Source organism: Folsomia candida, unplaced genomic scaffold (assembly GCF_002217175.1).
Source record: "Folsomia candida strain VU population unplaced genomic scaffold, ASM221717v1 Fcan01_Sc004, whole genome shotgun sequence".
Classification (NCBI taxonomy): Eukaryota; Metazoa; Arthropoda; class Collembola; order Entomobryomorpha; family Isotomidae; genus Folsomia; species Folsomia candida.
This window is the reverse complement of record NW_019091196.1, coordinates 11,699,948-11,714,429: the sequence shown is the minus strand read 5'-3', so window position 1 is coordinate 11,714,429 and position 14,482 is coordinate 11,699,948. Positions and strand designations below refer to the sequence as shown.

The following is a 14,482-nucleotide window of genomic DNA, read 5'->3' as shown; positions in this document are numbered from 1 at the left end:
ATTGATGAGCTGTGTGGCAAAAAAGTGGCATTCCATTTACTCACTAAACAAGTCCAGGCCGAACAGGTAGTTAAAAAGTTTTGAATAAAATGTTATGTGTGAGTAAATTGCATGGCCAGGAGAGCATACTAATAAAGCCGAAATGAGATGCAGTTGCATGCACAATTACATTTGGTGTTGGAGCAAAGTCGGATAATATATTTGGTGGAAAACAGAATGGATTATTGGTGTTATGGATGGACAGTGTGTGTGTGCAATAAAAAGAATCTCTATCTCATGGATGGAATTATGGGACGTGTGTAAATGTGTTGCTTACTGAGATACTTGTACAAGTTAAGTTTTTGTAAGGTTTTTTTTTACTCTAATCTAAAGAGTAAAGCTTAACATGGATGCAAGCTTAATTATGAATAATTCCATTTAAAAATAATTAAATCTAAACTGATAGGTATTACATTGGTTTTTGCTAATTTCTACAAAATTCCAGCAACAGTGAATTTGGGCCTCACTCAATATGGAATTTCGAGTTGGATAAATGATGGTAATTTTTTCTCGAACATATGCACAAATTTTTAATTTAGGCCTAACTTTTAAGCATATATTTAGACGTGCTCCCATGTCTTCAACTCGCATTTTCATTACCAACTTACCCCATCGCTTAATAAATCAACTACTATCTATGCTTACGCTTTACTTTTAGTACCGCAAGTAAGTGCTGGACTTGTTTTTTTAACCAGTATCATCAGCGTTGGTTGTAATGGAAATACATATTTCTGACTTGTGGGGTGGAATGGTTCGTGAATGCAACTGACGCTTGGCACTGAATTGGTGTCCCATTGGTGGAGTTCAAATCTGAGTTTTTCCGTTGGCTCAATTTCCCCACCAACAACTCTCCTTTTGCTGCGTCCTCTTCTCCCTCCACCACAAACTCTCCCACCAACTAAATCCAGTATTTTATTCCAATATAAACAGTTTATCCTCAAGATAAATTTCTGGAAAATAAGTCACAAGTCCGTTTGTGGTTGTGGGTGTAACGAGCAAGAAAATGGTCAAGGCTAAGGCGAGGATTAGCGAGAAGGTGAGTGTTCATAAATTGTTGCTGGATTTTGTAACGTATCCTGTAATAGTTCGTTTCGTGGTTGGAGAAAGTTTTGTTTACTAATGTGAAATGTGAAACTTTAGTCGCTGGATGTACTGAAAAGTACGAAAAAGGCTGGATCTCAACCTCAAACGCAAAGTGTGCGGGCCAGGTCACGTTCACGGTCAAGAACTCCGGCAAGGGTAATAATAATTACGGATTTAAATCCGTAATAGGTTAAATTGTATGATTAAGTTATATGAGATGATGTCTGCCCTTTTTCATGGACAGATTACACTCTAGATGACTTTTTGCACTTAATGCTTGAGGGATTTATTACTTGTGCTATTTGCATCTGTCAAGCAAGACAGTTTCTTGGGCGTTAATGTAATGATTCTATTTCATGTTCCATGCACAATATAGCCTCAACCTGCCACACCCACTACTCCTACACGAGGGAGAGGAAGGGTGAGTTCGTCTTCGTCTCCTTTTTTGTACTAATTTGTCTTAATTATTGCTTTCACCCTGGAGAAATCCAGGAACCACGTTATCACAGCTATTTGGTTGGGTTTCTTTAATTTTGCGTCGCTTGTGTTTTTTCGATAGTAGAGAATTATAGTACAGCGTACAGTAGAGAACTAGTTAGGTAGTAGTAGAGTGGATTGGGCGATGTAATATAATTATGAATGCAATTTACTATAATTTTTCGTTTCATCATTAACAGCCACGCAAGACTCCTACCCGTGCAGCCGCTCCGACTCCGAAAACTCCGGCCCCTGCAAAGAAACCAACGCCCAAGACCAAGTCTCCAAAAAAGGCAAAGAAAGCTGTCTCAAAAACGAAGAAGCTACCAAAGCGGGTTGGAAAGACACCCACAGAAAAAAAGAAGCCCGCTGCAAAACAAGGTATTTAACTATTTACAATTTTTTAAGACATTTGTCCATGTTTTCATTATAATCTAATGAACTTTTCCGGTATAACAGCTACCAGAAGATCTACGTCAAGGTCTAGAGCAGCGGAGAAATCAAGCCCTAAAGTTGCTGAGAGAAAGGCAACTCCAAAGTCCACTAGGAAGACACCTACTCGCGCTAGTGCGCGATCAAATGCCAATTATCCACTTCGCAATAAGGTCCCTATTGATGCCACGGAGGTACCAATTAAGCGATCACAGTCCAATGCCTCAATGTCCAGCAAAAAATCGACGGGAGGAGGATGGTTCTCAAAGTGTCAAATTGTCTAGCACCTTTTAAAAGGAGTTTTTTTAGAGGGAGGCATATTTTCTCACTTTGCAATCCCATTTTAACTGCCCCTCATATCGTGGTTATACATCAGATTTTTAAATTTATTATGACACTGTATTATTACTATAGTAGACGAAGCGACAAACTCTCTTTAAATGAAACGAGGACATGTATAAAAGTTATTATGTTTCCTGCAGATTTACAAAAGACTGCAGCTTTATCACTGCCACAGGCGTATGTAGTTTTGGTGAAGGGCATATATATATAGTAAACTAGACAACCCTGGCGAACTGGCTTGCCAATTTTTTTTACATGTACATAGTGCCATCATTATTTTCTTAGAAGATGAGTCTTGGTATAATTTTTAACCTATAATTATTATGATAATGTACAAAATAGGAAAGTGATGACACTCTGTTTTCTGAAGGTAAAGAGTTTTCACATAATTTGAAACTTTAACACTAATTGATTTCTAATCTCTATTTAAAGCCACAGAGTTATGAAGCTTTTTACGAATTTAACTTTCTTTGTGACCCTAGTACTTGGCAAAAGTAAACAATTATGCAATACTCAGTTTTACAAACAAAATAATCACGACATATTAGAAATAAGAAAATATCCCAAACAACAAAATGACGATAGGATTGAGAATGGAATTGGTTTAGTGATTTATTCCGAGCTGTTATTATGACCGTGTTCATTACAATACAATGATATTTTCCAGACAAGGCAACTTTCAGGTAAACCATATTACGTATATATTCCTAGTGCCCTTGATAAAGTTTTCTTACAAATACTAATACAAAATTAAAATTATCCAACAAATTTTACTACCAACAAACAACAATAACCAACTTGTGTCGTAGCATCTGCATGTCTGCTGCTTCCATGAATCAATTTAATTCAAACTTTAATTCAGTACTACTTTAAATAAGCAAAGACAAACACAAGTACAAAAAATATCGTGATCTACAATAAGATTAATTTTTGAAACCAAAAATTATATATCCGAAAGCAGAAGTATAGAAATACCATGATGATACGCGTCACATTTTTAGTAGACCCACAACAACCAGGCATCATCTCAATGAAAGTGTTAACCAAATATTACAAATATTAAATGTGTATACAAAGATTCCGAATGGCATATAATGGCCCAGGCAAGACAAAATTATGAAATCATCTCAATTCGCTTTTAAAAAACTCTTGTTATTATTGATGTTATGATGAAGGAGAGTGTTACATGCAATACATTACGTAACTTTAGATTAAGATTTAAGATGAAACTTGAGAGATTATATTGTACTACTGTTCTATTGTTACTGTTGTTACAACTATTTTGTAGATCATTGATCACATGACATCACACACAAACTAAACCTCATGCTCTGCTCAACATTTGATTTAGTTACATAGTTTTAAATTATTGGTAAACTACATTAGAATTATTATTATTATGACTTGATCCATCTCTACACACACTGAATATAATATACAAACTCCACCCAACCAGCTCCACACAAACCAGCAGTTAAATAATGATTAGTACATATTATCATACACGGCACAGTGTTAGCAGTTTAACGTTTATTTCCATGTTATACTCGGATTAAGTGTTGAAAACTAAATTCCTGCATAATTTGTTGTACATGATACATTTCACACCTAAAAAAACAGCAGCAAAAAGTATCACGCTATGAGAAAAAATGTTAAAAATCCGTACAATAATATAATAATACAAATAGGACAATTACTGTAGTTTGTTTATTCTCAAAGTAAATATAGATAAATAAATAAATAAATAAATTGTTTGTACCCGAACAAGCTTCTAAAACTTTATTGACATTGGATTACTACACGTTGAAGTCTAAATTGTTACGTCTTCTTCTTCTCCGCTATTTTAAACCCCCTGCGACTTTTCTTTCTTTATTAGTCAACAATGCCAAAGGACGACGTAACGTTGCCTGATTCTTATTTCTGCGTCTTTTTCATTTATGTTTTAAAGCCGAGATCAACCTCTATCAAAATATCTCCAAGAGATGAAGAGCCTGCCTGAATGGATGGGTGAATGAATGGATGCATCAATAATATAATGAGAGAGAGGAGGTTGCATTTATTTACCTTTTTAGACTTCTCTCCTCATCGTAAGGACAGTTGAATTGTGCATCTGAATAAATGTCCAACTCGGGCTGAATAAGGGCATGACAAATTAGGACTTTGACTTTGATTATTTTGACGTGGCGTGGGATTGGACATGGTTCAATTTAGATTGTACAGAATAAAAGTGGCGTTTTGATTTTGCTACTGCCACTTCTTTTTTGCCTGCTCGTTAGTTAATGCTTCTTGGGCATATGGGTCACTCGTTTGGTAATTGTGATTAAAAGTAATCTTGACTCTGTGTAGAAGAGATGGGTAGATAGTGGTCGACGCTATTCAAACAAACTTGAATGACACATATTATGAATGATCATATCCGAGAGAGGAGGAACCTGAGGGGATGAATAGCCTGAAAATGTGCTAAAAAGACCGGGTTTTATATGTACATGTGTATGACGGGTGACATACTATATATTCATAAAAAAGATATATGCAAAATAATCCCAATAATTCAACAGGTGAGTGAATGAGTGAATGAGTAGTAGCTCTACCACAAATTACGAGTTATTTACTACCGCAGAACAGCAAAGCAGTTAGTTAGCAGTAGTAAAACTAGTAAATAATAATTCAGGAACGGGTACAAAGGACTCGATTCGTGTGAATGAACATGCTGCGAGATGCCGAATGACTGCGAGTAGATACATACATAATATGCATTAAATATGCATGCCGTATTCTCCAATTTTAATTTAGCACCATATATGCACTCTTGTTTATTTTATTTGTTTGTTTGTAAAGTCCCCCCGGTCAATGCTATTTAATGCACCTCTCCTCTTCCTTTTAGAGAGAAGACTAAGAGCAGCGAGATCCTTTCCAACTCCTAAACTTATCATTTACAAGTTTCTTAAAATGGGAACGTTAAAGGTAAACCAGGTAGTCGGACGAGAAAAATCTAAACAATATGCCCTCACTCATACATCGCCGAATTGATTCTACCTCATGCATGCATACGTTTAAAAATGCGTGATCCCATCGTCCCATCGTGCCAATAAAAATATTTTGACTTGATATGTATGTACAACTCTTCTTCATAAGTAGTGTGTTGTGTGGTAACTAAAAATATGATTCCAACACAAGAATAATCTAGCCGGCATGCATGTGGTTTCGTACGAATTATCATTACGACAACGACGACGACTTGAATGAATATTTCATTTTTACTCACGGCAAATCCTCCTCCTTTTTTAACTTCATCATCTCGAGTTTAATCTTTACCTGCCGATGATGATAGCACAGCGCGGAGGATGTCAAGTCAAGGGAATAATTTTGATTCCAAATTCAAGCAGCGTCTCACTCAACAATGAATGCTACCAAGCACCATGCACGGGATAAATGATGATGATGGATCAACTACATGCGATGCAATTCAAATTTTTATCCATTCTCTCCTCGACGAGAGAAAAATTATAGTGCATTTTTATTTCATCATGTCTCTCAGCATTTATTTTATTAAATGTTTTCTTAACTGCTACGCACATTATGTATTTCATTTCATTTCATTTAAGAAACAGCAACACGACGACGATGAAATCAAATTGTGAAATATTTCTGACTCGAGTGAGACGAAGAAATAAATACCTTTCTTAATGAAAAATGTGTGTGTATTTATTTATTTAAATACCGTCTTATGACATCGCACCCATCATTCATCATCTCCGTTATGATATGCTACTACTACTATTATTATTCTGTATTATCTACTTTTCTATAGTGGTGGTGGTGGTCCTTCATTTCAAAATGCAGGCATACATACATACATGCGACATTAAGAGAGGAGAGGCATGAGAAAAGCATGAACTCATTGTGGTTTGATTTGGGTTTGGTTTTACGTAGTTTTATGTCGAGATTTTTAAGTGCCTGTTGAGCTGTCCTCACAAAAAGCACAATAACAATACGCAATCATGAATTAAATGTGCTTGCATTGCATGCATGCATGCAGGTGTGTAATGCAGACCATTATTTTCTAGCATGTAGGAGAGGACAGGTAAAATAAACTCGTATTGGTATTAGATGATTCGAGTGTGTGTACGAACGAGATGACCACGACGACGACGACGGTGCGGTCGGTGGTGTGGTGGTAAACACGAGTTTGTAAATAATGATATGAAGAGAAAAAGGTTTGAATCCGCCTAACGTGACGGTTATATTGGTGCTCATGCAGAATAAGAAGGTGTGTGTGACTGACTGAGGTGGGATAAAAGTATGAGAAGAGATGTGATGAGAAAATACATCATGAAGACTTGAAGTAAAGTAGGGCAGACTCGTCGGTGGAGTTAGTCAGCTTTATTATACAAACTAAACTTTGTCAGCCAACTATGTACTAAAAGCACAATCTTTTTCTTATAACAATGAATTTGCAATCAGTTCTTTATACCTCGGCTCGATTTTGTTGATTATAGAGCAGTCCGTACGTCCATAGTATTTAATAGCGTACTAGTCGTCCGTCGTCCATACAGTGTGAGATTTTTACATGCTATATATTCGCATTAAATGCAAGTTTGCAAATGCATGGATGAAATGAACCATCATCATCATCATCAAATCGAGTATTGACTGCTTATTTGAGATGGGATTATTATGGTGTGTGTGTGTGTGTCGTAGTAAATAGTAATGAGAAGAAATAGTCGACTCGTATACATACACGGAGGATAGAGAAAGAATAAGAGGACAGCTTTTATATCAATTTTATTAAGTAGCTTCAGCTACTTTATGTGAAGACTTTGTCTGTCTGTCTGTCCGTCTGTCAGCAGGATAACGGGAGAACGGATAAAGATAATCGAAATCGCCATCATACATAAGACCCCAGGGGGAGGATCCTATCAACTTTTGGGTGCAACCGGACCACACCCCCTGCCGCCAGGGGGTGTGGTCGGGGCAAAATGAGATTTTTAGTGCAATCGAATCTATGGATGAACTAGAGTGAAATTTTGTGTATCCCTTATGTGCCACACCCCCTGGGCGTCAGGGGGTGTGGTCGGGGCTAAATGAGATTTTTACAAAAATTGAATCTATAGCTGAAATAGAGTGAAATTAAGTGTTCCCGAGTTGTACCACACCCCCTGTGCGCCAGGAGTGTTGTTGGGGCAAAATGAGATTTTCAGTGAAATTAAAAAACATGGATGAAATACACTGAAATTAAGTGTTCCCCCGCTGTCGTAGGGGTGGAGTGAATCTGAAGCTACTTCCGTATGCGCGTTTGCGACGGTTTATTTTATACAAGCTTTTACACAACAACTTTGCTGGTGAGTAGTGAGACTTGCCCATATTATTCTCTGCTGGTTGGTACGTATATTATACATACAGTGGGATAAAATAATGCAGCCCTAATAAGAAACCCACCTAACTAACTAACTCCACCAACTTCTTTTCTTATTTAACGTGAGACGATCCGATGCATGGCATATCCTCGAGTAAGAAATGAGGAATAAGAGAATCCTTATTACAGAAGAGAATAGAGATATGCATGCTTTGTAAAGGATCGCAGCGAGTAAAGGCAAAAGGGATGCAATATTATAGTAAAAGATCGACCAGAATAGTAAAGTGAATGGTCTCTCTCTCTCTCTCTCTCTCTAATTTCAACTCTAGTATTTTAGCTTAATAAGGGTAGAGATAGACAGCGAATGAATAGTTAAGTTTAAGTTTTTAACTTTTAAGTTTTTGAATACAAATTTAGTTTGGAATCTCAACGGAATTGCGACAGTATTTTTTTCTGGTATATTTATTCCTTAATGAGGAGATCATTTCCTAATTGGTTTACGCCCTTGGTTTTTACACAGAGCGAAAAGTTATTAAAAGTGTATACATAAAAGTCATAAATATAAAAATGTATTTATTGAATGAGCCAAAGGACGAGTGAGTGCTGCTATTTAGTAAAGTTGTTAAATACAATATCGCATTTTTATTTTACGACATGCAAACCAACAAACCAAGGTGTGTTTAACGAGAGAAAAAAGAAAGAGGAAAAGGTGTGTAAGTGTGTGTTTGCTTTATGATTTTAAAATGTAGTAATTATCATTTTGTGTAAACATGCAGCGGAGATATTATTTGTGTGATTGTACTACGTACTCGTGCTGTAGGATTTATTTTGTGTTATTTTTTAAGAGTTGGGTATTGATTTGGAGGAAGTTATTTGATAGTGTTTTTATATATAGTAATTTTGTGTTTGCAGATAAAAAAGATTAGCTAAGAGGCAGTGAGAAATAATATTGGAGATTTATTAAGATTTATTATTCGAGTTACGAGGAAATATAAAATTTTGGTGAATGAAGAAACCAATTGAAGACTGTTCTGAGTTGGAGGAAGACGAAAAGTCGAGATCGAGATGGTCGCCGATTGTCCTAAATTTATCCCCAATATCTTTAATTCGTCAAAGTGTTCCAGTTGTTTTAAGACGAGGGAGGAACATGGGGACATAGCGTTGGACTCCAAGGTGGACATAGTTAATTAGTCTGAAGAACGGCGGAGAATTGAGTAGATAGTTAATTCATTTCTTTTTTGTCATCTTGTTTAAAGTCCTTGAGGAAAGTGGTGAAATGCGGGTATCTCTTTGTCGCTCCGAGGGACTGGGATTTTTGCAATCCTGCAGTTTATCGGGCCAAGGTTGGTTTGTGTAATATTCAAATTGACTTAAATTGTGAATTCAATGGATGCTTATTGAAATCTCAGAGATGGCAACGCCGTTGGTTCGTATTGTGGACCGATGACCAATTAACGTGGTCCATTGACGATCAGGTTTTTGTAATAAATAATGAAACATAAATCATCATTTAAAGAATCAAATCAATAATTCACTTCGTTCGTATTAGTTGGACACCATTCCTCAAGGAACTCTGGATATGAGGGAGATCTTGGAAGTAAAAAATGCAGAAGACATCACCGAAAATCCTTACAGCCTTGCCTTAACTGGAAAACAAGCCACCTTCATTAAAGGCCAGGTAAGAAAGCGTAACTAAATTGGCCAAAGTTATTTTATGCCATTTTGCAAGCAATTAATTATGGCCTTTTTTGACTTTGTAGAACAATGAAGACATTAAATCATGGCAATCCGTCCTTACAAAATATGGCAATAGACTTATCACTACCGGAAATGGCAAGAGAAGTCTCACTCTTCCAGGAGGATTCGGGGGGTCGAGTTCAACAAGATTTGGTACAATTATTAAAATAGCAGTTAATAATGGGGGATTTTCAGACGTTTAGCTAACAAAATCAATGTTGCAGAAACTGGAGTGGTCATCGGGCCATCATCCCGACCAAGATTTCACAGTGTAACAACTTCGAGTCCTATTGGATTATTGCCCTCGCCAACGAGACCTTATGGCAAGTCTACATCTGTTATTTACCCCAGCACCGCTAGTAGTGGGGGGGATAATGATGATGATGACAGGGATCATCTCTTTATTTCTTCCACCTCCTCCTCTCCAATTTCAACTTTGGGAGCGGTCACGCCAAAAGTTTCTGCTGTTAATTCTGCTCCTACATCTTTCGGGAACAATAAAAACGATCACCAAATTTCGGTTCCACAAGCGTCCCCCATCATTGCAAATACAGCAGTATCGACGACTACCACGACGAGCCGATCTTTTTATTTGTCCGTGTCAAATGTTCCAACGGGAAAATCGTGTCGAAGTTTCCCTGCCACAAATCCTTCGCTGAGACCTTCACCAGCTTCAGCTCGACTTCTCTCATCTACTATTTTGCCTCCCTCCTCCTCCTGTGCTTCTCAAACTGCATGTACTGATACTATTTTTGATTTCTCATTTTTTTTAGTTTGCACATATTAGCCCACAATCTGAAAAATAGTGGATTGGGAATGCAATATGTATGCTTCTTATGAAAATTGACAATTGTTATCTATTTACTTGCAGCTTCTACAGATGAAGAAATTCCTACTTCATCAATTACATCCCAAGAATTTGAAAAGCGATTTGAATCCGTGGATGTTACGGACGATTCGTGTCCATGTCCAACTAATTCGGTTCGAGCGGTGTGTGCAATATTTTACGGTTGATATTGAATAAATTGAATGTGTACATATCAATCAATGGGGAATTTTAATATCGCAGCTTCGAGGTGATCCGGATGGATGCGGTGGTCTAGATAACTTAGATGGTGGCCCATTAAGGAAGGGATGGCTACTTCGACAAACCAATAGCGTGAGAATAATGATTAGTACATAATTTTAAGCATAATGTTAATGAAATAACTATTCCTTCCAGGATTGGACAAAACACTGGTTTGTCCTCCAGAATAATTCATTAGTGTATTATGAAAATTCTGAAGAGCTGAATCCTTTGGGAAACATTGAAATTAATGAAGACACAACCATTAGACAATTTGAATCCAGTCGTGTAAGTCAAAAATAATTGTTTTAAGCTTATATATAGCTTTAGATTAGTTGGATGACTGGAACAATTTTTTTTCTCCCTTTTTTTAGCATTACGGATTTGAAGTCATAAATAAATCGACGATACATAAATTGTCTGCCATCACTAATGGGATGAGAGGTGAGATTTATTCATTATTTTTCAATTCACACGGTTAAAAGCAAAGTATTCAAAAATAAAAAAACATGTTTTTTGTACAAATCAGGTATTTGGATGAAAGCATTAGAGGCAGCCAAGAGCAGGCCTCGCAGTGCTGAAGAAATTATCCAAGAACCTTCCCCATCTTCGATTGCCAATCCTCCAAGTCCTCCCTTGAAATCAAAGAAGGCAAGATGGCGAAAAAAGACGGACTTGAAACTATTCGAATCTCTAAAAGACGAATTTAACGAGAGAGAAAGAGAATTGGAGAATTTCAAGAGAACGGAGCTTAGAGTCGACTCTCCTCGAATGAGAGAACTCTTAAAAAGTCAAGCGTTGCAAATTGACAATTTTAGGACTCAAATTTCCTCGGGATTTATGGAAATTGAAAAATTGGAGTTGTACTGTAAAAATCGAGAGTCAGAGTACGGAGAAAGTTTAAAGTGCAAAGATGAAATCATTGAAGAAATTAAGGAAGCACTATCTCAAGAAATTTCATTGAGAGAAAAATTAATGGAACAATCTCGCCTGGTGCTCACGGATTTAAAACGGGTATTACGACAAACCGAGGAGGAAGCGGATATGGAAAATATTCACTGCAAGGAAATAGAAAATCTTTTGGAAGCGAGGAATATGCAGCAGTGTCATGAATTGGATCTCCTTAAATATCGCTGTAATGATCTAACGGAAAAGCTATATCAGTCGGAAAAAACTGCCAAAAGTCTGAAAACTAAATTAGGCCGGGTGAAAAGTCAATCGTTAAAGGACAGGCAAATTGAATCAGATGTGCTCCACAAAATCAGCGATTTGGAAGAAAAAATTGGTAAACTTGATGCATCGACTCCGTTGTCACCCACATCTCCAAGTTCCGGACCGATTTCTTTAACATCTCCAATTCCAAGTCCTCGTGATGGTGGAAGTGGAATTGTAAATGTCATCATGAAACTGAACGATTTAGACCAAAGAGTGGACAAAGCAGTAGATTCTTATTGGTTCAGACGTGGTGAGCTGGAAGTGATCGGAACATGTCAAAACTGTCAACTGCTCGAGTTGGAGGTGCAGGATCGTGAAGAGAGGTTGGACGCCTTGGAGGAAAATTTGATGCATCTGGAATCAGATTTTAACAACAAAGTGAAGGAATTGAAAGAATTTGTCAAAGAGCAGCCCGTGAATGCGGAATCTCGTCCTATGACGGCGCAAGCAGTTAGCAAATATCAAGCAGAAATTGAACAACTAAGAAACCTATGTGCTAAAGGTCTCGAAGCGATGGAAAATTCTCATCGCAGGATGGTCATGGAACTCGAGGAGAAACACAGAAGAGATCTTTTGGCGTTGAAAATAGAAAAAGAAAATGAGCTTGCAGAGGAGACTAAGGTAAATATGAAATTTATTTATTTATTTAGTCCAGTTTTCGCATACTTTCTCACCTTTATAACTATTTTTTTACAAATTACAGGCCACACTTTCCGCATTGGACGCAATGAGAAAGAATCACCAAATGGAGTTGCAGAAAGAAATTACAAAATTCAAGGAAGAATTCATGTCCAAGTTTAGCACGGGTCAAGATTTGACAGATTTGCATAGAGAACACGAGCAAGAATTGACGGAAGTCAAGGACGAGATTTTGAGGTTATCGGACAAATATTCCTTAAAATGTGTGAGTGAAAAGTCAATCGTGATCCCAGATAGTTGTTTTATAATATCCGACAAACTCATACAAATACTCTCATACTCTGGTATTAGAGTATGTATGAGTATGAGTATGTCATAGTATGTCATACCAGAGTATGTCATACCAATACAAAAATGCGTAGTTAAGCACCTATGTATAAATTAAGAATAAATTGAAATTAAAACATGCACAGGTCGAAGCATCCAAACTTGAGGAAACAATTTCTTTCCTAAAAACGCAACTAAACGACGCAAAGAGACGAATTTTAGACCAAGAAGGCAGTGATTTCCAAAGCATAATTAGCTGTGCCTCATCTGCCAATAAGGTGAGGTGCATTTTTCTGTAAATATTGCTTGTGTTTTTGTTGGTGTTTATGTATGCACTGTGTTTTGTTTCAGCTACTTGCACTTGTTTTGTTTCTGAATGTTTGTTTATTCATGGATTGCTTTCTCTATGTATCACTGTTTTTAGAAACCCGACCAAATCTCCGCTTTACGATCACGCTTAATGCACTTAATGGACGGATATCAGGGCAAGTGATAAATTTGTAATATATGTACAAAGCACGATAAGCGCTTAAATGTATGGAGCATAAACGGAGTGACAAATTTAGGATTATAGTAGTTACTCGTTGATTAGATCGAAAAATCGAGAAAATCAGAGAAATACTATTCATTATCACGGATCCATATTGGATATTCTCTGTTGTCTGTGTGAATTTAATCTCCGGTCCCATAAAATCGAACAGCATTAATGTTTATTTGTTTTTCGTCAAATATCTTCAACCAAAGCATGAGTTTTTGTGTAAATTGTTATTAATTTGCTCGCTCTTCCCCGTGGGTTTTTGTTTTGTTTTTACAAATATTGTTGGGAATTATGCACTGCTTGGTACAAAAATATGTGATCAAGTACATATGAAATATGAACTAATTGAAATGAAAACATGTCCAGGCCGTCCCGTCGACGAGACCAAAACCAAAGCCCAGAATGAGCAAGTCGGGGGCAAAAGCGGAGGGTGGAGCAGCCATGAAAATGGAGGAAATTCCTCCTCCAATTCCACCCCCAAAAAACCGAGGCATTCCATAATCAGGTCGCCAAGCTGTCCCAAACTGACAGGAGATGCCCGACTGACTCTTCTCCAATGAATCTAGTTCAAATTTCTTCCAGTATAATGTAATTCCAATCTAAAAATATGACATTTGACAATTTATTATGACTTGTACGTAAATATGTATGTGTAGCTGTAGCATAAATACATAGTAATTAATACTTTTAGCAGAAATTATAAGAACTCTTCTTGAAATCATTACACGCAGTACTTAATAAGATTTTAGTAACAATCCATAATCAATAATCCTGAAGAAGCCAACATAACGATGATCCAGCAACTGGGAACAATCACACAGAAATAGAAACAAATTTACTGTACTTATATTTCACTATTTAATTACTATTTAAACCTATACTACTGCCTGCCACGTCTGCCCGTGTATACGTATAACAATATTTATGAGAAAACCCATGTGCAACTATATTGTGCAAATACTAGAATTTTTAACATTATACGAGTCGAATCAAATTACGAAACTTATTAATTTATGAAATGTATTACTAGTAGTGTGACATTTAGTTGTCTAAAATTGAATCGGGTTGTGCCGAGAGAGATACAGTTTTGCTTTTAATATCGTGTACGTCAATAATACTTTACACGCGACAAACCCACCGGCAGCTAATAAACGTGCAATACAATAAATTACAGTAAATCCAAGTACTTATTTACATGCTCATTTTTCATCGCATTCCAGTATTTTTTTCT

The 14,482-nt window shown here is 36.8% G+C and overlaps 2 protein-coding genes and 1 long non-coding RNA gene across 12 annotated transcripts; 2 read left to right on the top strand and 1 right to left on the bottom strand.

Moving 5' to 3' along the window:
• The first annotated feature begins 805 nt into the window (after positions 1–805).
• LOC110849231 (neurofilament heavy polypeptide) lies at positions 806–4,032 on the top strand. 2 transcript variants are annotated; one of them, XM_022096614.2, is made up of 5 exons: positions 816–1,075; positions 1,180–1,278; positions 1,499–1,543; positions 1,800–1,980; positions 2,059–3,786. In XM_022096614.2, the coding sequence occupies exons 1-5, from the start codon at positions 1,043–1,045 to the stop codon at positions 2,313–2,315; spliced, it is 615 nt and encodes a 204-aa protein (XP_021952306.1). In that variant the 5' UTR covers positions 816–1,042; the 3' UTR covers positions 2,316–3,786. The 2 variants fall into 2 exon arrangements, with proteins under 2 accessions (XP_021952307.1, XP_021952306.1); XM_022096615.2 differs by lacking the exon at positions 1,499–1,543 and having other exon boundaries at positions 806–1,075; positions 2,059–4,032.
• On the bottom strand, positions 3,920–5,550 carry LOC118435484. The gene is made up of 2 exons (XR_004834796.1): positions 4,438–5,550; positions 3,920–4,368 (listed from the first exon to the last, which is right to left on the bottom strand). It is a non-coding gene; the product is annotated as an uncharacterized LOC118435484 (long non-coding RNA).
• A 2,146-nt stretch (positions 5,551–7,696) lies between these two features.
• On the top strand, positions 7,697–14,437 carry LOC110848525 (protein outspread). Of its 9 annotated transcripts, none has more exons than XM_035850928.1 (16): positions 7,697–7,715; positions 8,642–8,902; positions 8,986–9,072; positions 9,139–9,204; positions 9,279–9,407; positions 9,490–9,619; positions 9,691–10,203; positions 10,338–10,456; positions 10,536–10,625; positions 10,689–10,820; positions 10,907–10,976; positions 11,062–12,368; positions 12,451–12,651; positions 12,860–12,991; positions 13,138–13,198; positions 13,618–14,437. In XM_035850928.1, the coding sequence occupies exons 2-16, from the start codon at positions 8,795–8,797 to the stop codon at positions 13,809–13,811; spliced, it is 3,339 nt and encodes a 1,112-aa protein (XP_035706821.1). In that variant the 5' UTR covers positions 7,697–7,715; positions 8,642–8,794; the 3' UTR covers positions 13,812–14,437. The 9 variants fall into 9 exon arrangements, 7 of the variants coding, with proteins under 7 accessions (XP_035706821.1, XP_035706822.1, XP_021951455.1 ...); XM_035850929.1 differs by lacking the exon at positions 7,697–7,715 and adding an exon at positions 7,836–8,438 and having other exon boundaries at positions 13,065–13,198; positions 13,618–13,729; XM_022095763.2 differs by lacking the exon at positions 7,697–7,715 and adding an exon at positions 7,846–8,438.
• The last annotated feature ends 45 nt before the right edge of the window (positions 14,438–14,482 follow it).

Bases quoted from the DNA above. Each gene is read 5' to 3' on its own strand.
- LOC110849231 (XM_022096614.2), top strand. From the start codon at position 1,043: ATGGTCAAGGCTAAGGCGAGGATTAGCGAGAAG. The intron at 1,544-1,799 runs GTGAGTTCGTCT...CATCATTAACAG, and splicing joins CTACACGAGGGAGAGGAAGG to CCACGCAAGACTCCTACCCG. The intron at 1,981-2,058 runs GTATTTAACTAT...CCGGTATAACAG, and splicing joins GAAGCCCGCTGCAAAACAAG to CTACCAGAAGATCTACGTCA.
- LOC110848525 (XM_035850928.1), top strand. From the start codon at position 8,795: ATGGTCGCCGATTGTCCTAAATTTATCCCCAATATCTTTAATTCGTCA. The intron at 10,977-11,061 runs GTGAGATTTATT...TGTACAAATCAG, and splicing joins CATCACTAATGGGATGAGAG to GTATTTGGATGAAAGCATTA. The intron at 13,199-13,617 runs GCAAGTGATAAA...AAACATGTCCAG, and splicing joins CTTAATGGACGGATATCAGG to GCCGTCCCGTCGACGAGACC.